Raw genomic sequence first — 20,850 nt, 5'->3', positions numbered from 1 at the left:
CTGTGCCATACCTCACTGTGCCCATTGCAGTCTCACTGTGCCATACCCTACTGTGCCCATTGCAGTCTCACTGTGCCATACCTCACTGTGCCTGAGTACCTGCAATCTTGACATGCGTCCATTTTTTTTAAAGTTGCGGCTTCCTCTTGGTGTTCCGTTCTGTGATAGGCATTTGACACTGTGTTCTGTCTATCACAGAGGTCCGCTCATCCTCAGACTCAGTTTCCCAGCAGAAACTGTGTTCAGACCCCCGGAGAGCGGAGAAGACCCCCGGAGAGCGGAGAAGACCCCCGGATGAGCGGAAGAAGAAGCCCCCCTGGTATTAGAGCTAAAGAAGACAGGGGGGGCCTCCGAAGCAGTCTAATAAATGATTTTAAAAACCCTTGTGTTGTGTGTTTAATAACTATCACTTTGCCTCCAGGTGAATGGGTAGGGGTACGATGTACCCCATATCCATTCACTTAGGGTGGGGGGCCGGTATCTGGGGGCCCCCTTATTTGAGGGGACTCCCAGATTCCGATAAGCCCCCGCCCGCAGACCCCGACAACCAACGGCCAGGGTTTTCGGGAAGAGGTCCTGTCCGCATCAACATGGGGACAGGGTGCTCTGGGGTGGGGGGGGCCCGCAGTGCGCCCCCCTGCCCCAGAGCACCCAACCCCCCCCATGTTGAGGGCATGCGGCCTGGTACGGCTCAGGAGGGGGGGGGGGGCGCTCGCTCGTCCCCACTCCCATTCCTGGCCGGCCGGGTAGCTTGCTTTGGATACGGGTCTGGTATGGATTGTAGGGGGACCCCCTACGTCGAATTTTTGGTGTAGGGGGGTCTCCTTACAACCCATACCAGACCTAAGGGCCTGGTATGCTCCTGGGGGAGGGAACCCATGCCGGTTTTTTATTTGAAAATTGGCATGGAGTTCTCCCTTTTTTTATTTTTTTTCCCGGCGCGTAGTTTTTTTTTCACCCGTCGCAAATTTATTGTCCCGTCGCAATCCACAAAGCCCGGCGTAAATTACGTTCGCGCGCTGCACGTCGGGAAAATTACGTCACACGCATGCGCAGTACGGCCGGCGTGGGAGCGCGCCTCATTTAAATTGTAATCGCCCCCCGGAGAGGAGGACCGCCTTGCGACGGAGGCACTAAAGTTACACGGCGTGTAATTTCTAGGTAAGTGCTTTGAAGATCGGGCACTTAGGTAGAAATTTAACGCCTGTGTAACTTAACTGCTGAAAGTTAAGTTAGGCAGCTTTTTTGAGAATTTGGCCCATAGTTCTTATTAATAAAGTGTCCCATCTTTTTGGCTAATATTCCATGCTTGTAGAATCAAACAACTTCTGATACCATATCCATGATCCTGATACTATACCATACCAAGGTCAATTATATCTTAAATTTATGCGGTATCACACCAAAGACAAATATTCCAAAAGCATGTGAAATGTGGTTAGTGTAGGCAATGGTAAACACTGAAACTATAAGAAAATGGCTTCTACGGAAGATTTCAAAAGAAAAGACAGCAAACTGTTTGCATGTGAGGATAAAGGATAAACCAGCAGGTTCCATTAGCAACAGAACAACGTGGATCTTTACGGTTCATATCATTTAGAACTTCTGTTATAATTGCTTAGTGGGAGTGCAGACTGCTCAGTGGCAGCTCATCATAGCACAGGTTACAATGGACAACTCATTCATTTTAGTCCCAATTTTTTACCTATGTTTTCAGTGGCCTCTGTTGTCTCTTTTTATTGAGTAGATTACCATACCATCTCAGAAGTCCCTCTCATCTCTGCCTTCGTATGCAGTGCAAAATCTTTTCTTTATGACTGTTGAATAAAACAGACTGACTTGTTCAGCTCCTGTTGTGCCAGTGCAAGCATGAGACAGGCCCTATTACATACATGACAGGGAGTTAACGTTCTGACAAAACCCCTGTCATGTGTGTGACACAAATTATGTGAGATATCTGTATGGGTTTGTTTGCCAGGGTAAGGGAACCTGACTTGTGCAACACTTTGATGATTCGAATTCCAGCCTCCCAACTGTGGAATCTAGATGAAACCAGACTTTTTCTGTCCTGCATGTCTTTCACATGATCTGGACTGATTTGTAGTCCTCCCTTTCTTTCCATACAAACCATTCAGTCCCATAACGACTGCACTCCAGGCTATAAAATGTGTAATCAAAAAAGTTTCTGACATGTTTTCTGCAATCAGCAGCACTTAGTCATAGATCAAATAGTATTGATTGCATTAAATACATTAACAGCATGTTTGGCTATGCATTTTATCTAATATGAATAAATTGCTAGCCTGAAGTGTGGTCATCACTGACCTAACTGTTTATAATGTGAGCCAGAAATGCATACCTCCCAACTGTCCCTGATTTTGAGGGACTGTCCCTGATTTGGGGCAATGTCCCTCTGTCCCTAATACCTTCTCATTTGTCCCTCATTTTGGTCTGATCTATAGAGTTGTATTTAAAATGTACTGTTTATCAATCAAAAAGTGTTTCCCAGTGCTAAACCTTTCATCTGATTGCTAAATTGTTGTGTTTGTAAGTTCTAAAAGCCAATATAAAGAAATAGTAGTGGTAAAAAAAAGCACTTGTGGGTTTAACCAATCTTGTTTTTTTTCTGTACAATTCTCCTTTAAGGGGGCGTGGCAAGGGGTGTGTCCTATGCCTGCATACTTTTGCTGATAGGTGTCCCTCATTCCCATCTCAAAAAGTTGGGAGGTATGGAAATGGACTAGACCTACTTCAGCATTGCTGATCCTGGGCCAATTAGCAATGACTACATCAGGGGTCTCAAACTGGAGGCCCTCCATTTGTTGCGAAAATACAAGTCCCGTGAGGCATTGCAAGACCGACAGTTACAAGCATGACTCCCACAGGCAGAAGCATGATGGGACTTGTAGTTTTGCAACAGCTGGATGGCCTCTATTTTGAGACCCCTGGACTACATAGTGTATTTGGATCCCTTCCATGCATGCCAGATGCATAGAAGGACTAATATTGCAGAGTGAGATTTTCGGTTGCTAGAGTTCTCCATGGGATAAGAATAATGAACACCGGTGCAATAGAGGACTAGCTACTACTAGTTTATAAACTGATCATTTTTAAAATTATTGATATTTTTTTTATTACTGTCTTACTTTACAAGTAAAATTTTAATACCTTCATGCTTTAATGTGTGCAGTGCATTCTGGGCTTTCTAATGGGAAAGCCCAGTGCTAGGTTTGCACTTGTTGACTGCTCCTGCAGACTGAAGAACAGAACAGTCTTTACTACAAAGCAGGAGGGGGTTGTATCACTGCTATGGTTCATTCAGCTGACCCATTCAGCTGTGTCTGTAAAACTTGTGTTTCTGCTTTTCAGATCTGTATGCTGAATTCGGCAGTATATCACCTATCTCTGGCTGGAAAAGGTACATGGAAATATTTACATGCAATGTTTCACGTATACTTGACTAGAAAGACATATGGGTTCATTTACTATAGGGAAATTGACTGTTCATTTTGCAAGGGAATTTTCACTTTGCAAGGGAATGTTCCTTTAGCTTGGTAAATAAGGTGAATAGCTCCCCTAACTTCCCCAGAATAGGTAATGTTTAGAAAGTAAACTTTCTCCACATTCACTAAATTAAGTAAAAATTCTCTTGCAAAGTGTCTATTTGTCTTTAGTAAATCAACCCCATAAAGTGAAAAAAGAAAAACATGAAACCTGAACATAATACACATGAAAATCGTTAAACAGAGATGTCAGTGTTCATGCGTGACCTGATGTATACCTGAGAAAGGGCAGAACTCTACAAACTCTTCCATACAACCACATACAGGTGAGGAGGCCTACTCATTTCACGGGATGCTCATAAGGGAGTCTTATTGCCTGTGTGTTGAAGATCTCTTGATACGTTCTTACTTAGCCCCCCTCCTCTCCCTCTCTGCTCTTTCCCCCTCCTTTACCCTCAGTTTTTCCTATTCAGATCCTGGGAAAAAGATTTTGCAGCTGGCTGAACTAAGGTTGTGAGTCACAAAAGCCCCCTTCTCATCACAGTGACAATGCAAAGAAAGTGTCCCAACCCAATGAGCTGAGAATGGAGCCAACCCCCTGAATTCCCATCCAAGCCTTGCTGCTGACTGTACAAGCCAGAGAGACTTTATCTCACCCACACTGTGTGTGGCCTTGCATTAATATTAAGTATTTGTGTGGTGCCAACATATTCCACAGTAGCATGCAAGATGGGATTAAGATCGGAATCCCCAACTCTTTCTTTGTATACTTGTATATTTAACAGTTAGGGGCCCAGCAGTGCTAGCATATGTGCTAGCAGAATTTATTTTTTATTAATTAAGAAACTAGTATGTATTGTTAATATTAGACAATGACCATCCAGTTCCAATGGCAATAATAAGACATCATTAGCCAATGTATAGGTAGTGTTTACTTGATTGGATGAGATAGAGTGAATCCATAGCTATCAAGACTACTTAAAAATACAATGAAAATCATATTCTTATCTGGGGTCAAGCCTTCACAACACCTCATGGGTCCAAAATCTTGTGCAAGGCCTGCCAATGCTCTGCTCACTCCCACTAGCATTGCGCTGTTCATAGACAGCACGTGCCTCCCTCAATGTCTGACCTGACAGCATGCTGTCCACTGCCAGTGGTGCTAACAGAAGCTGAGCAGGCAGAGTGACATTGAAGTCTTTGGATTAATTAATTGATCTGGTGAACTCATAGAAAAAAAATCTTATTGAAATTAGGGTTTATGTGAGATTACCTTTTCAAAGCCTAATGCATCAGACCCTAAAAACGAATGCAAGGTAAAGTTAGTAGGTGACATAAACATGATGTTATTTGTTCTGAAGGTTCCAGTACGGATATATACCAGTTGTAGTTCCTCTTGTGTTCTTTCTTTTACCCAACACTGAGATTTTGGCTTTATCTTGTATTATTCTTTTAAAAACTTTGTTGCTAGTGTTTTCTATTTTATAATGCTATACTTTGTGTTATTTAATTTTACATTTTTTGTTATTTAATAAAGTGGTATATTTTAGAAGCTAGACAAATATACATTTTGCACTATAAAAAAGCCTGTTGACAAGCTCAACGTACCACGTCTCACTTGGTACCAACAGTTGTTATGCGAAAAACAAGTTCTAGTAATTGCATGTGGCTTTAATGGTAATCTGAGAATGAAGAACTATACAGTGGGGTTGATTTACTAAAACAAGAGAGTGCAAAATCTGGTGCAGCCCTGCATAGAAACCAATCAGCTTCCAGGTTTTGTTGTCAAAGCTTAATTGAACAAATTGAAATTAGAAGCTGATTGTCTACAATGCATATCTGCACTAGGTTTTAGTAAACAAACCCAACTGCATTTCAAAGGGTTGAATTTTGAGAGAACACAAATGGCATGATGGAGGATGATTTACTAAAGAAGTTGAGCGTCTTCAATTACAAAAATGTGTGAATATTTTCTGCAATTAATTAACCAGTCATATGCAATGCAAATTCCTGATTGACTTGACTTAAATATGTGCAGATGCTTTTCACATGATTGCATATTTAAAGTGAATATTCACACAATTTTTTCCATTTAAGATTCTTAAGATTTTAGTAAATCAGCCTCATTGCCTGTGATTCAGTATCAACTTACACTTTCAATATTGGGCATATTATACAGGTTATTGTTTTATGGGCCATTTTGTGTATACAGTCTAACATATGCAATTGTTTTGAAAGATGTACGAATGTGCAATGTGAAGTTAAACTGACACTGAATGATATCCTTATTCTCCAACAACATCAATGCACATCCATTACCTAATGGCCCTGTAATCTACTTTTCCTAAAGTGATTTCTTACTGTTTTCTGCCTCCTTGTCATGTTTTCCATGAGCTCCTGAACCTCTCCCTTTCCATGTGTTAGGAACAAGCAGTGCACGTTAGTTGTGGTCATGTGCACTTTTCTATGGACACTTCAAATCCCATAGTCCTTAGTCCCTAGTTCTATCTCAGGAATGGGCAAGATTGGGTGGCTATGTTCTACATACACTCAGGCCTTGTACACACGACCGAGGAACTCGTTGGAAAAGACACATCCTTTTCCTCAACGAGTTCCTTGTTAGGCTTGTGGAGGAACTCGACAAGCTTGCTTTGCGTACACACTGTCAAGACAAAATCACATCGTTCTCAAACGCGGTGACGTACAACACATACAATGGCAGGGGAAGTTCGATTCCACTGGCACAACCATTGGGGCTGCTTTTACTAATCTCATGTTACTGCGTGTTAAGTAAAAGTTTGGTAAGAGACGATTTGCACTTTTCAGTCTGTTACAGCGTGAAAAATGTGTTATCTCCATTAGAAATTCGACTTTTACTCCCGTCTCAGCGTGAAAAATGTGTTATCTCCATTACAAATGCTTCTTTTACTCCAGTCTCATACTTTATTCTGAGCATGCGCAGGTTTCTTAGCATACACACGCTCGAGTTTCTCGTCGAAAACCAGCCCAACGAGGAACACGACGAGGAAATTCAGACTCCCGTTGAGGAAATAGAGAACTTGTTCTATTTTTTGCTCGTCAAGTTCCTCGACAGTTTCCTCGATGAAAAACATACACACGACCGGTTTCCTCGGCAAAAAAGCTCTCCCACCCAGTTTCTTGATGGATTCTGTTGAGTTACTTGGTCGTGTGTACAAGGCCTCAGACTTTGGAGAATGAACATAGTCACCCTCTAACAGGATGTTGGATCAAAGCAGAAAAAAAAATTATTTGGAATTTTGAAGGAGACTGAGAGAAATAGTAGGTGCTTTTAAGAATATAGACGTGAATATTTTTTTTTAAACCAGAGTTTAGTGTCACTTTAACCAATTCACCCGGGGGAATTGGCTGCTCAATGACCAGGCCATTTTTTGAACGATACGGCACTGTGACGCTTTAACAGACAATTGCGCGGTCATGCGATGCTGTACCCAAACAAAATTGACATTCTTTTTTTCTGACAAATAGATCTTTCTTTTGGTGGTATTTGATCACCTCTTCGGTTTTATTTTTTTGCTCTATAAACAACATTTTTTGAAAAAAACAATATTTTGTACTTTTTGCTATAATAACTAGCCCCATTTTTTAAAAAAAAAAAGGCAAATTGGTCCTCAGTTTAGGCCGATATGTATTCTTTTACATATTTTTGGTAAAGAAAATCGCAAAAAGCATAAATTGATTGGTTTGCGCAAAAGTTATAACGTCTACAAAATAGGGCACAGGTGTCAAACTGGTGGCCCTCCAGCTGTTTTGGAACTACAAGTCCCATGAGGTATTGCAAGGCTGACAATTACAAGCATGTCTCCCTCAGACAGAGTCATCATGGGACTTGTAGTTCCACAACAGTTTTGGACCCCTGAAATAGGGGGATAGATTTATGGCATTTATATTATTATTATTTTTTTTACTAGTAATGGTGGCGGTCTGTGTTTTTTTTCAGGACTGCGACATTATGGCGGACATATCAGACACTCTTGACACATTTTTGGGACCATTGGCGTTTATACATCGATTAGTGCTATAAAAATGGACCGATTACTGTGTAAATGTCACTGACGGGGAAGGGGTTAACACTAGGGGGCGATCAAGGGGTATACTGTGTTCCCTGAATGTGTGTTCTGACTGTGGGGGAGGGGACTCACTATAGGAGATGACAGATCGTGGTTCCCAGGTTGTAGGAACTCACGATTTGCATCTCCTCTCCTCTCAGAAAAGGATGCGTGTTTACACACACATGTCTCTGTTCTGCCTCTTGTGCCCGCAATCGCTCGTGGCCGGCGGTCATTGTGACCGGCAGTCACGAGCATTGGCACCCCAGCTGTGCAGCGAGCGCGCGCGAGCCTGCTATCCCGCTTAAAGGGACCGACGTACAGCTACACCGGTCCGTGGGAACAAGCTGACCTGCCGCTGTATAATGACAGCGGCTGGTCGGCAAGCGGTTGAGGTATACCCCTTGCCACATTTTTAAGCCTGTTTGCAAAGTAAAAAATTATTAAATGTGATACAATATTTTGATATTTGAGTTAAATATATATGTCATAAACTCAGATACAAATCTATTTTAAATACAAGATTGTGCAAAGCACTAACAAAGGTGTAGTTCATGAAAGTAAAGTTCTCCACTACATAATGTCAATGTTCTTTTATATCTTGTTATTTCTTGCTGTTATTTTAGTGTGTAATATACAGGTGTGACTGTTGCTTTTGCTGTTCATAAAGAGAGAGAAATCTGAGATCAGTGGTGTGTAATTAGAAGCAAAAGAACTTATAACCATACTACTTAGAAGAGAACAAATCCAAGAATATTTTTATATTGAAAATAAATGTCATGCATTTTCTTGTCTTTACAATATTGATGATTTTTTATATTATTATTGTTTATGTTTGTAACAAGACATATGCTAAAAAGTTTATCCTAATAATATGCATTTTTGTATATTAATTCTTAAAAGTCCTTACAGTTAAACAATATTTTTAATCTCATGTTAGTGAGAGATTTTCACTTGTTGGCCATTACTTTATTTGGAGCACATTCATTAAGATGTGCAATAAATATGGTTATGCCAGCAAGGTTTTTAATTGTTTAGAAGTATGAAATAGAAATCACCCACAAAGTTTAACCCAGAAACTCTAACATTATTTTTGTTGTAAAATATTAAAACTTTTTTGCGACAAAAAAAAGTACACTCTTCTTTTGTAATGCATAACCTTATTGTTGTAGCACCCCATAAATGTTGTCTGCCTACGCCCAATTACTTTTATGTGTATAAACACTTTACATCTTGATAATAAATTTGTGGCGCAAAACTGTATTGTTTACTATTTAAAAACAAAAAATGCTTTTGTGTATGTGAGATGACCTCAATGCAACTTTTTTTTTCATTGTATATCAATAAAATGTTAAACGAAACCTGTATGGATTTGTAAGCTGCCTGTTCTGATGCGGAAAAAGTATCTTTTTAAGAGGCTCTGACTTCACTATGATGTCACTTGCTGCATGTTTCTTCTGGGTCAGTGATCCTGAAAGTATTTAAGCCATTCAGGCAACCAGGAAACCCGTGCTGCAAAATATGAGTGGATTACCATTGTCAAATGCTAGTTACCTGGCTGTCATACTAATTCAATGGCTTCAATCATTTCTGGGTAACTGCCTTGAAATTTGCATGCAGATCTGATATGCATTGCATGCAGGTGTTCTGCATTCACTCTCACTGACTTCCCTTGGTGCATACTTATTCATAACATACTTGGAAAATTTGGAAAACGAATGGAGGACTTAACGCGTGTGTTCCTGTAGACCAGGGTTCTCCGAACTGTGGCCCTGGGGCCGAATGCGGCCCTTTGCTTGCCTTTATCCGGCCCTTAGGGAACTTTTTCTTCCAATGATACAAGACACTATTCTTCCCTCTGATACCAATGATGGGGCATAATTGTTTCCATTGACATAAGCGATGGGGCACTATTAATCCCACTAACCCCAACCATAGGGGACTATTCCTCCCTTTGACACCAATGATGGGGCTCTGTTGCTCAAACTGACATCAACAATGGGGTACTATTAATCCCACCGACACCAGTGATGGTACACTAGTCCTCAAACTGACACCAACAATGGGGCACTATTAATCCCACTGAAACCAGTGATAGGGTGCCATTTCACCCCCTAATACCAAAGATGCATTGTTTACTCCCACTGATGCCAGGATACTTTTTATTCCCGATGACCACAGTTCGGCCCTCCTAAATTCTGGACGATATTAAACTGGCCCTTTCTTTAGAAAGTTTGGAGACCCCTGCTGTAGACCAACAGTGTGTAGAGAAACAGTGTACTGTTAAAGTCGTTCTAAAGCCTAAACATTTTTAACCTTAATACATTCCTATCTTTATTTTTTATTAATTTAATTGGAGGTTTCCTTACTATTCCTTGCATTAAGGTAAAAAATGTTTAGGCATCAGCACCCCCCCTCTTTTACTTACCTGAGCCCTCATTTGATCCAGCGCCGTGCACATCTGCAGCTCTTCTCTCCCCTCACTTCCGGGTCTCTCTGGCTTTGCTGGGGCACCATGAGCCATTGGCTCTCAGTGCTGTCAATGAAAGCTAGTGACCAGGGAACAGGGGGCAGGGCTAAGTCCCGCTGTCTGTGTCAATCGGCACAACAGTGGGGTGTGGGAGCGAGCATGCACGAGTGCCGCCTTCTGAAGCTGCTTACCATGGGGGGCACTCATGCATATTCGCTCCTGAGCACTGAACAGAGAGGAGGGGCCATGAGCACAAGCGGAGTACCCAAAAAGAGGAGGTTCACAGCTACTCTGTGCAATTCCATTGCACAGAATAGGTAAGTATAGACATGTTTTTTTTATTTTTTTATTTACCTTCACAATCGCTTTAAGTTACAGGTAATAAAACCTGCAAGGTGGAATAGTTAAGTTCGTTTTAAGGCATTCAAGAATACATTTGTCAAAGTTTCCTGAGATTGTCAGAACACAAGAAATTTTTAATTTAGGTGGTATTGATGGGCAGCTAAATTTTCTATCAAAAAGCTGACTTCCTATCCAGTAATTCTATAGCAGAAGACTACCATTTGGTGTCTTCTATATCACATGACACTAATCATGCACCCATACAAATAAGTGGTGCGGAAAAGTTACATGAATGTCAAATATTTTGTACTTCAATACACATAGTAGTGTATATTATTCACAAAACTAATTTTAGGTTTGTGTTTCTTTAGGAATATTGGGGTTGATTTTCTAAAACTGGAGAGTGCAAAATCGGGTGCAGCTCTGCATACAAACCAATCAGCTTCCATGTTTTTGTTTTTGTCAAAGCCTAATTGAACAAGCTGAAGTTAGAAGCTGATTGATTACCATGCACAGCTGCACCAGATTTTGCACTCTCAAGTTTTAGTAAATTAACCCCACAGTGGTCAATATTGACATAAATCTTAACATAAAAGTCATCAGTTTTACATATTGAGTTGTACAGCTTGAAGCAGACTGAAATTCTCGTGTTGGGTAACAACAGAGGCAACAATTCATCCATTATTTAATTTACATGTATTTATAGAAAATGCTGAAAAGTTAGTGTTTTAGAGAAATGTAAATATGTACAGAAGGGGAAGGAGAAAATTCAGGAAAGTGTTATCCTAGAGCGTAAAACCAACTTTGCAAAATTAGGAGCTGACCAAATTACAGGAATGAAGTGCTTTATGAAAAAAATAAAATAATAATAAACAGTAAAAGCAAACATGTTCTGAAATATTTCTGTTCCTAAAAGCATATGACAAAAAAACGCATCCTTTAAAAACGGGGTCAGGTTTTCCTAAGCACGTGACTGGAGAGGATGATTAACAAAATGATATGTTGTGAACAAATTGGTTAGAACTTTTTGGTTTAGAGACTATTGTCTTGTTATTATTACTATAGTTGTTTGTTCCATTATAGAAAATGGTTGTCCCCCTTTTATTGTATTTTTTTACTTTCTTTTGAAACAAATAAAAGTAAAATTTAAATATATATATATAAAAAAAAATGGGGTCAGCGTGCATGGCTTGGCGATCTTGGGGCAAATGGCGGTAAAAAAGATAAACATGTGAATGGCCACACAACAAGTTAAATATACGCACCTGCTGGAATGATCTACCATGGGCAACAAACACCAGTATTCATGTGTATGTATATTACTGAGCTGGATAAGAACTGGGAATGTTAACTGTTTATGAGCTGGTATCAAAAACTGTTCAATGTACAGAAAGCTATTGGGAGCGACTTTCCCATAAATATTAAATGGACCCTTTTGGGTTGTTAAAAATGACTCTCTAAGAAAAATCACGTGAATTGCAATTCTCAAAGTCACTAAAACATTTCCATTTTTGTGAAATAAATACAATTATTGCAAATGCAATTGCAATAAAAAAAATTAAGCATGGCTGTATGCGATGTTCACTAGGTTTACACAGATACCAATAATAGATAGATAGGTAGATATAGATAGATAGATAGATAGATAGATAGATACATAGATACATAGATACATAGATACATAGATAGATACATAGAGTATGCCATACCATGACTAATCTATATCATTTACATAAACACCATTATCAATCTAAACATATATGTTGCTTCCTGCCCTGTAAGACTGTAAAAGCGTGATCCCCCAAACATGGACCATTATAAACAAAAGCGCAGCAACATTGCAAAGTGAATTGTTGAATGATATATACAGTAGTTGCTGGCAAGTGATAAACTGTATTATAGTTTATACTTATCTATCTCGAAATTCGTTTCTGAAGTCAATGCAATAAAACTACAAGGCTGAACTAAAGTAGTTAAGAATGTTTGCACTATAAATTGTGTAAATATTTACTTCAATTATCCAGTTAAAAAGCTAATTCCTGTTGACTTTGAATGCCCAAACCATGTGCAGATGAAATAAATAAACAGGAATTTGCTTTTCGTATGATTGCGTTCAATCGTATTTTATTGAAATGTAAAACTTAGGTACAGACGAACAGCAAGTACGGAATTTGAAAAGCAACAGAAAATCCCAGTGTAAAGTTCAGTTACACAGATGCAAATTACAATTGAAATGCAGAAACTTGCTTTTCACATGATCGAATAATTGAAGTGAATGTTCACACAATTTATTGAGTGAACATTCCCAGTTCCTTTAGTAAGTCGGTCTGTATATCATAGCACGTAACAATGGCTCATACACAAATGCCTGAAACAATTATAATATACGCATCCTAAACCTTTACAAATATAAAATTCACTCACTTCAATTACATGCATTTAATTGTCATTAAGTTAACCTAGAATCTGAATTGTAATACATTCCGTACATATGCCACACATATTGTACCAGGCTTTACACACAGATACAAGAAAGGTGTTTTTTTTTTAAAGATACATTCGTCACAATATAAAGTACATTTAGTTGAAGGATTTCTTATTTCTCTTGTATAACCTGTTTGCAAACATCTACCCCCAACAGGGGAGCTACAAATTACAGTGGCATTGAAGTATACAGACTCCTAAGCACATAGCATAGACACATACATGCTCTCTCTCATTGCCTTGCCCCAACTCCAGGGACTGTCCTTACCATTCTCTGAAGAGGTTGAGTTGTCACAGTCGGAGATAAGCTGTTGAGGTTTCCTTTGCTTCCTGCGTGACATTTCAAGCACTGGAAACACCGCTTCCCCAGAACAAGTGTAGAACCTGATATCTGACTGCTCCTTCACAGTGGCTTGGATTCTTTGTCTTTTGTCCACCTTATCGCTCACTGCCGAATGGCATTTAAGTCACACTTATCAGAACCTCCATTGTTCATGATCTATCTATCTATCTATCTATCTATCTATCTATCTATCTATCTATCTATCTATCTATCTATCTATCTATTTACCTACCTATCTGATCTATCTGTCTTTGCTGTGTTTCCCTACCACTTACGAGAGTACCAGGAACTTTCTTTGTCTTCCTCACTCCCCCTGAGGCATATTTAATCTCCCTTTCCTTTATCTGAAGCTCTTGTCCCAAACTCTCAGGCACATCACAGTTGGTCAGCTACTAATCAGACACTCCTACATTTCCCAACTCCCACTTATTGTGACAAATAAGGCAAGAATTCCATGAAATTGACTGATTGCCCTGTGAAGTGAGTGCCTAGCCCTCCCCCGGTGTCACCTTCTTTTCAGGATTAGAAGATAGTTTGAAGAATGTAGCTTTGTGAGGCATCTATTTGCCCCTAATATTATTTCATGGTGTGGGCGTAAATGGCGATAGAGTTTTTAATGTCGTACATAGCAGCAATCTTGGCAGAATGTAACGGTTCTAACTTTCTTATTAAGCAAAGTTGCGACAAAATGAGACAAATCAAGTTGCCTTTTGGTTCACAATGTCTATCCAACTTTTTGGTTATTGCAACCCCTTCGTCTGCAGTCGTGTGCAGCCAAGTGCAGAATCACCACAGGAGATAAGATACGTTTCTCCAAAAACAGAAGCACAGTAAAGAAGTGGTCAGGGGCAGGTTTTATTCTGTCTCAGTTTCAGTGGCAAACCCTTCCATTAGGGGCGCCGCCCCCTCTCTCCACTCCACCACCTATATGCAATGGATAGATTCATGCATCCACCCCCTGTTCATGTGTCCTGCCCCTTTCAGGGCACTGGGTGCATGGATTACAGCAGCATTTATTTTATTTTATTTAAGCACCTGATTAGAGCCAGAGGCTCTAATAGGCTTCAATATTGGGTGGGCTCGGGTCGCAGAGGATGCGCTCCAATCCCACCCAGGTGTGTTACATTGGCGAATGAACATTCACTGTTAATACACTGATCCTCAATCCGGCCAATCAGAAGCGGGTGTGAGACCCATTTCCCCATTGGCCAAAAAGAGGAGACTCCTGATTGGCTGCCAAGGAGAAGGGAGGAAATGGAAGCCGCACTGATGACCCGGAAAATGGGAGGCGGCAGGAAAACAGCAGGAGAACGGGAGACCGCCAAACAGGGGAAGCCGTCGCTGAGCAGGGGAAGCCCGCCGGTGTGTACCGTATATGCTCGAGTATAAGCCGACCTGAATATAAGCCAAGGCACCTAATTTTACCACAAAAAAATGGTAAAACGTATTGACTCGAGTACAAAAGCCTAGGGTGTCCATCTGCATGCCTCACTGTGCCTCACTTTGCCTCACTGTGTCCATGTGCATGCCTCACTGTGTCCATGCCTCACTGTGCCCATGCCTCAATGTGCCCATGCCTCACTATGCCCATGCCTCACTGTGTCTATGACTAGACTGACGTTTAACATGGGAGTCTATGGAAGGTGTACCCGGTTTGAAAACAGAAAAATTTGCACACTTGTAGAGGAGAAATGGGGCTACATGTGTGCCAAGTTCCGGGTCCAGGTGACCTACGACCGGCCAGTACCGTGTCCCCAAATTCACCAGAGAAATTACCGTTTAACATGGGAGTCTATGAAAGGGATGCCCAGTTTGAAAATTTTGTGCTCCCCGGCCGTAGGTCCCCTGGACAACAAACTTTGCACACTTGGTGCTACATGTGTGCCAAGTTTGGGGTCCAGGGGACCTACAGCCGGCCGGTACCAGGTCTCCAAATTCCGGGAGATCAGGCGCAAAAAGGTGACTCGAGTATAAGCCGAGGGGGGCATTTTCAGCACAATAAAATGTGCTGAAAAACTTGGCTTATACTTGAGTATATACGGTAAGTGCTTCCCGACCGACCGACTGACCGACCAAACATGGGGGAGGGGGGTGGGTGTTATACTGTTACACTGGCCGCCACTACTCAGTTTTTCTTTGAGCAGCTGAGGGGGAATAAATGCACTCCATTATGTGTGGACTCTTTCAGGTAAAAGTCCAGTTCAATGAAAAATAGTTTGTCTGTTGTCACATTCTTTCCCTTTAGTAATCCATTAAATACCACTTTTTTTTATGTACACTCCAGTCAAAATGAAAAATTAAGCCTTCAGATACATTAAGGCTCACAGCTCTGATGGATGCGGCTCGCAGCAGGGGTCCAGTGCATCCCTGTTCTCTGTTTCAGGGACCAATCAGGGATGAATTGGATGCAGGGAAACCAACATCCAATTTGCATTGGTGTGAACCCAGCCTAAGACCCCTTAACACTGGAGGCATTTTTCAGGCGCTTTAGTGCTAAAAATAGCACCTGTATAGCACCTGAAAAATGCCTCAGATGCAATCCCAGTGTGAAAGCCCGAGTGCTTTCACACTGGGGCACTGCGCCCGGCAGGGCGTCCAAAAAAGTCCTGCCAGAAGCTTCTTTGCAGCGCTTTAGGAGCAGTGAATACGCTCCTGCCCATTGAAATCAGGGCAGCGCCACCGAACCGCTTTGCGGGTGCTTTTAACACATTTTTGGTCGCTATCGGGGGTTAAAAGCACCCCGCTAGCGGATGAAAAGCATCGCAAATACGACAGTAAAGCACCGCTAAAAATAGCGGCGCTTTACCGCCAACGCCTACTTCCCCTAAGTCTTAGACAGAGTCCTGACCTACCCACATTCAGGAGGGATCTAAAAACCTATTTGTGGGCAGAGGCAGATTGATAGGAAGAGTGAGGTTAGGGTCATTCTAGAGGGAAGCACTGTTAGATCTGTTTGTGTGGGGAATTGTGTGTTGTCTCTCCTCTGGTCTTATGTGATTTCTATGGTTTTTGTACTGTTTTGGTTTTATGGTGTTATATTGTTGTTTTATTAGTTGATTTTAATTGTGGTACATATTTTATATTGTTACTATGTTAATTTATGCCTGTAACACTCGGTTTTGTTGTGAATTGTTAATGTCTGGAAGCGTTTCGATGCCTACGGGTGATTCTACGCTATACAAGCAATAAGCAATAAACAATAAACGCCTGGGCACTGTGAGTGTGAAAGCACTCTAAAGGAAGAACAGATTACCCGCTCACTATTTAAGTATTTTATTAAGTACTACTCTAATGTATCAACGTATCCCACATCTCCCCCCCCCCCCCCCTGAAATCAGGTACTCCTGGAACACATGTGCTGGAGATTCTGGAACACCCTCCTTGCGGCTTCTTGAAGTCTAATTTAAAAACCATCAGTGCTGAGATATTTTCCACAGGCACAAATCAGATTCAATCATGTACTAGAAATTAAAAAAAAGTAATTTGTGATACAAGAAGCAGAAGGAACACAGGGTTATATTTACTAAAACTGGTTTACTCGGAATCTGGGAGAGCTGTGAATGGTAGCCAATCAGCCTCTAAATTCAGCTTGTTCAGTTAAGCTTTAGCAATAAATGATGATTGGTTTCTATGCAGAGTTGCACCAGATATTGCACTCTCCAGTTTTAGTAAATAAACCCCACAGTTACAAAGCACAAATTTCAGGAAGTGAACTCCTTCTGCCCACTTGGTAATCCTTAATAAAGATTTGTGTTGTATTCAGCAGACACAGAATTTAGACTAAGGTTGAATTATTAATATTATTATTATACAGGATTTGTATAGCGCCATCAGTTTGCGTAGCGCTTTACAACATTAGATAAGTGATCTTTCAAATTCTAACCAGTTGCTGTTTTACTGTATAACATCAGTAGCTTGGTAACTGCTTTCACATGTTGTTTGGAACCACTCTTAATATTGCCTTCCGTAAAATTGTGCCATGCAGCTGATCAATTATAAGGCCACTTTCACACAGACGGATAGAATGCTGCTTTTAGCTGCGGATTTTCTATTTTTCTACCGCAGCTAAAAGCACACAATGCTTTCCTATGGCCCAATTCACACACAACGTTTAGCTGCGATTTCGTTGCATGCGGTTTGGTGCGAATAGAAAAAATAGAATTGAATGCGTCCAGGTGCGATTTAACGCAGCTATATGCACTTAACCACAGGTAATTGCAGTCTTTTGTGTCAACTGTGGATAGCAGCGTGAGAAAAAAAAAAAGAACAACAGGAAGCACATCATAATCAAAAAAAATAAAAAGGGTTGCTATGGAAATGACTACCGCAGCTAAACGCGGCCACATGTAACCGCACGTAATCGCAATGTACAAATGCAGCTAATCGCAGTGCCCAGAGCCTTGAATTCCACTGAAAAATTAACATGCTTTTAATTGCGGCAAAACTGCCGTCCGTCTGAAAGGGGCCTAAACAGTGCCATTGTGTGCATGGCCATTCGGAATGATTATCAGTAGTGTCAAAAGAAGGGATAGTATCAAGATCTCCCTGCTGCTTGCATATTTATTAGTGGGAGATTTAATCTAAAGCCTCATGCACACGACCAAGAAACTCGACGGGCGAAACACATCGTTTTGCTCGTCGAGTTCCTTGTTAGGCTGTTGAGGATCTCGGCGAGCCAAATTTCCCCATTCCCATCGAGGAAAAAGAAGACATGCTCCCTTTTTGGCTCGACGAGATCCTCGACAGTTTCCTCGTCGAAAAGTGTACCTCGGCAAGTTTCTTGCTGGTTTTTGCCGAGAAACTCGGTCATGTGTACGAGGCCTGAGGTTGTCAACGCTGAGCATTTACCACTTCTGATTTGCTAAAGGGGTTGGGAATCTTCACTCACTAAGTTAAGTAAATACTTACTTCAGTTAGCCAAACCTGTAAAAAGCAAGTTCCTGTTTACTTATTACACCATCATATGACTGGGTTTTTTAAAACTAACAGGGATTTATTTTGACACAATTGGATAACTAAAGTGAATATTCTCACGATTTATTAAATAACTATTCTAAAATCCTTTTTGTGTGATCAGCCTTCAGCTGGCCATACACTGGCACATTTAATACGAAATTATTATATGTATTTTTATTCGAAAATATTTAAAATTTTATTTGCTTTTATCATTCGAATTAAGAATGAATAGACTTTCTAGCGTGGAAATCGCATACACTGTTAGGAATTTATTTGTTCAAAAAAAAATAATCCCATCTTGCTCCTTTTAATTAACTTATCACTGCGATCGAAAAAAAATCCATTTGACCCAACTAATAATTAAAAAGTCGGCTGTAATTCTGACTTTATTGCTGACTTTATAGTCTGATAAAGGATCTGGTGGTAGTGCAAGTTAGTCCTGTAAAAGTTGTACAGGAGCACATGTAGATATACTGTAAACGCTTACAATGGAAAATAGATTTATAATGTCCTATAGCATTACTTTTCCACTATTTTCAGTAAATATGCACACAAATACATTGTAAACTGTTTTTATTATGTTTTTTTACTCATAGACAACATTCATTTTAGTTATTATTTAGTTGGTTGTGTTGGTTTAATACAAGTTCAGCATGGCTTACTCTTTTCTTCAGTGTCTCTTTGATCCACCTCTTATTCAGCAAGTCATGAAGTTCTGGCAATGAACAATAACTCTGCAGGGGGGAAAATGAAGGGTGGGGGGGGTAGAAAAGAGGGGAGAAAAGGGGACAGTGAGCAGAGTTGGGAGGGGAGCCAGTGAAAGTGTCTATGTAGCCACACAGCAGATGTCCTCTACATATGTAATTGAAAAGTTTTGTCACATACACCGCCTCAACAGGATACTAAGGGATATGTGTTCAACCAATTTGTAGTGCTGCAGGAAACACAGTGACCTTAACCATTTCCATTCTGGAAAGGCCAACATGTTGCTACTGTTATGGGCCAAAAGCAGTTGTGATCCTGTACCTTGAAATGTCACGCAGATAGCATTGAAAGTGATGAATTCACAATGCAAACAGGGGGGGGAAAACGAGGAAGGGGAAAATTAATTTGACACACAATTGGTTTCCATGAGGAAAGAGGGTATAGTTGCCAAAAATGTTACTAACCTATTGTACAATTAAATTTTAGACATTCTGTATATACACAACGATTTATCAAGCGCTGCGTAAAATTGATGGCGCTATATAAGTACCTGTATAAAAAAACGTGGAAAAGAGGAAGGGAAAATAAATTTAACACACAATTGGTTTCCATGAGGAAAGAGGGCATAGTTGCCAAAAATGTTACTAACCTATTGTACAATTTAATTTAAGGCATTGTGTATATACACAAAGATTTATCAAGCGCTGCGTAAATTGATGGCGCTATATAAGTACCTGTATAAAAAAAAATCATAATAAGTCGAGGAATACAGTCTCTTATTATTACCATTATTATTCTATTAATAGGTATTGTTCTTTAGTAAATGATTCATGTATTTGTTTAGATAGCTAAAACTTTTAGTCTATTTAAAGTGTGGCAACCTAATAGTTTTTATAGAAAATACAATGATAATACTGCAAACACATTTGCCATACAATATTTAAGAAAACATAATTTGACAATTCTGCTGAGTACTGCGACACCTGTTGTGGCTGCTGAGGGCTTGGCGGTTTTTATAGCTGGAAAAACTCCTGTGTAATAAAACATAGTTAGGAGGCATTACACTGTAGAAAACTAAAAAATCTTTACTCAACTAATAGACACAATCCTTGTACACACAAAATGATTTCTCCACGATTAAGCGTTTCACATACCTAAAAAATAGAATTATACATTTTTTTGAATAGAATTATAAAAAAATTATAAAAGAACGTTGGCATAGAACTAAAACGTTGTCCGAGCATAACTTAAAGAACTTCTCCCACCCTGCGGGGCGAGGTGTGTTTTTTATTTAATTTCTCTTTGTGTACTATACAAAAACGAATAAAAATAAATTTGCAAAAAAAGTAAAGAACTTCATTAATATATTCAGAAACGACTTAGCAACCAGCAGCTGTTGTGGCAATAAACATTTTGGTCAAGACTAGACCATGTAATGTGCAGCAGTCTGTACTATTGTAATGCACAACACAATACAGTAGAGCAGTTAGCATAATGTAATGTAATAAACAACATATATTGTGCAGCAGTCTAATATCCTGTATACTGCTGGTCAAGGGAAGAAAAATGCCGGACATCTGTGGTCAGTGGGAGGAAAAAACTGTCTACCATCTGTGGTCAGTGGGAGGAAAAATGTCCTCAATGTTGTAATCAGTGCTGCTGTGGGAAAAACCAATGGTTGTGTTCTTTGGGGTAAAGTTGAGGCATTGGTGCTCTGTGGGGATAAAAGGGAAACATTTATGCTCAGCAGGGAAAAGAGGATAGAGGCAGAGGTGCTCTGTGGTGGCAATGTGGGGTATTGGTCTTAGCGGAGGGACAGGAGAATGGATGGGTGCTTGTCGGTGGTATGACAGCAATGGTGCTCAATGGGGGGAAAAGAGGGGCGCTGGTGTCCAGTAGGTGAGAGGGCAGACATTGGTACTCAGTGTGGGGTTGTTGCCTAGTGGGGGGACCGAGGAG

General features: G+C 40.4%; 1 protein-coding gene across 2 annotated transcripts in view; it reads right to left on the bottom strand.

The window, feature by feature from the left end:
* SALL2 (spalt like transcription factor 2) overlaps nt 1-13,741 on the bottom strand; it is a 35,262-nt gene extending 21,521 nt beyond the window's left edge. Inside the window, exon 1 of one of the 2 annotated variants that reach the window (XM_040352827.1) lies at nt 13,156-13,741. In XM_040352827.1, the coding sequence (XP_040208761.1) occupies nt 13,156-13,228 (73 nt within the window). In that variant the 5' untranslated portion in view covers nt 13,229-13,741. The remainder of the gene's footprint in view (nt 1-13,155) is intronic. The other variant, XM_040352835.1, reaches the window with a different exon arrangement.
* Between the last annotated feature and the right edge of the window lie 7,109 nt (nt 13,742-20,850).

Source organism: Rana temporaria, chromosome 1 (genome assembly GCF_905171775.1).
Source record: "Rana temporaria chromosome 1, aRanTem1.1, whole genome shotgun sequence".
In the NCBI taxonomy this organism is placed as follows: domain Eukaryota; kingdom Metazoa; phylum Chordata; class Amphibia; order Anura; family Ranidae; genus Rana; species Rana temporaria.
This window is presented reverse-complemented; position numbering and strand designations above follow the sequence as displayed.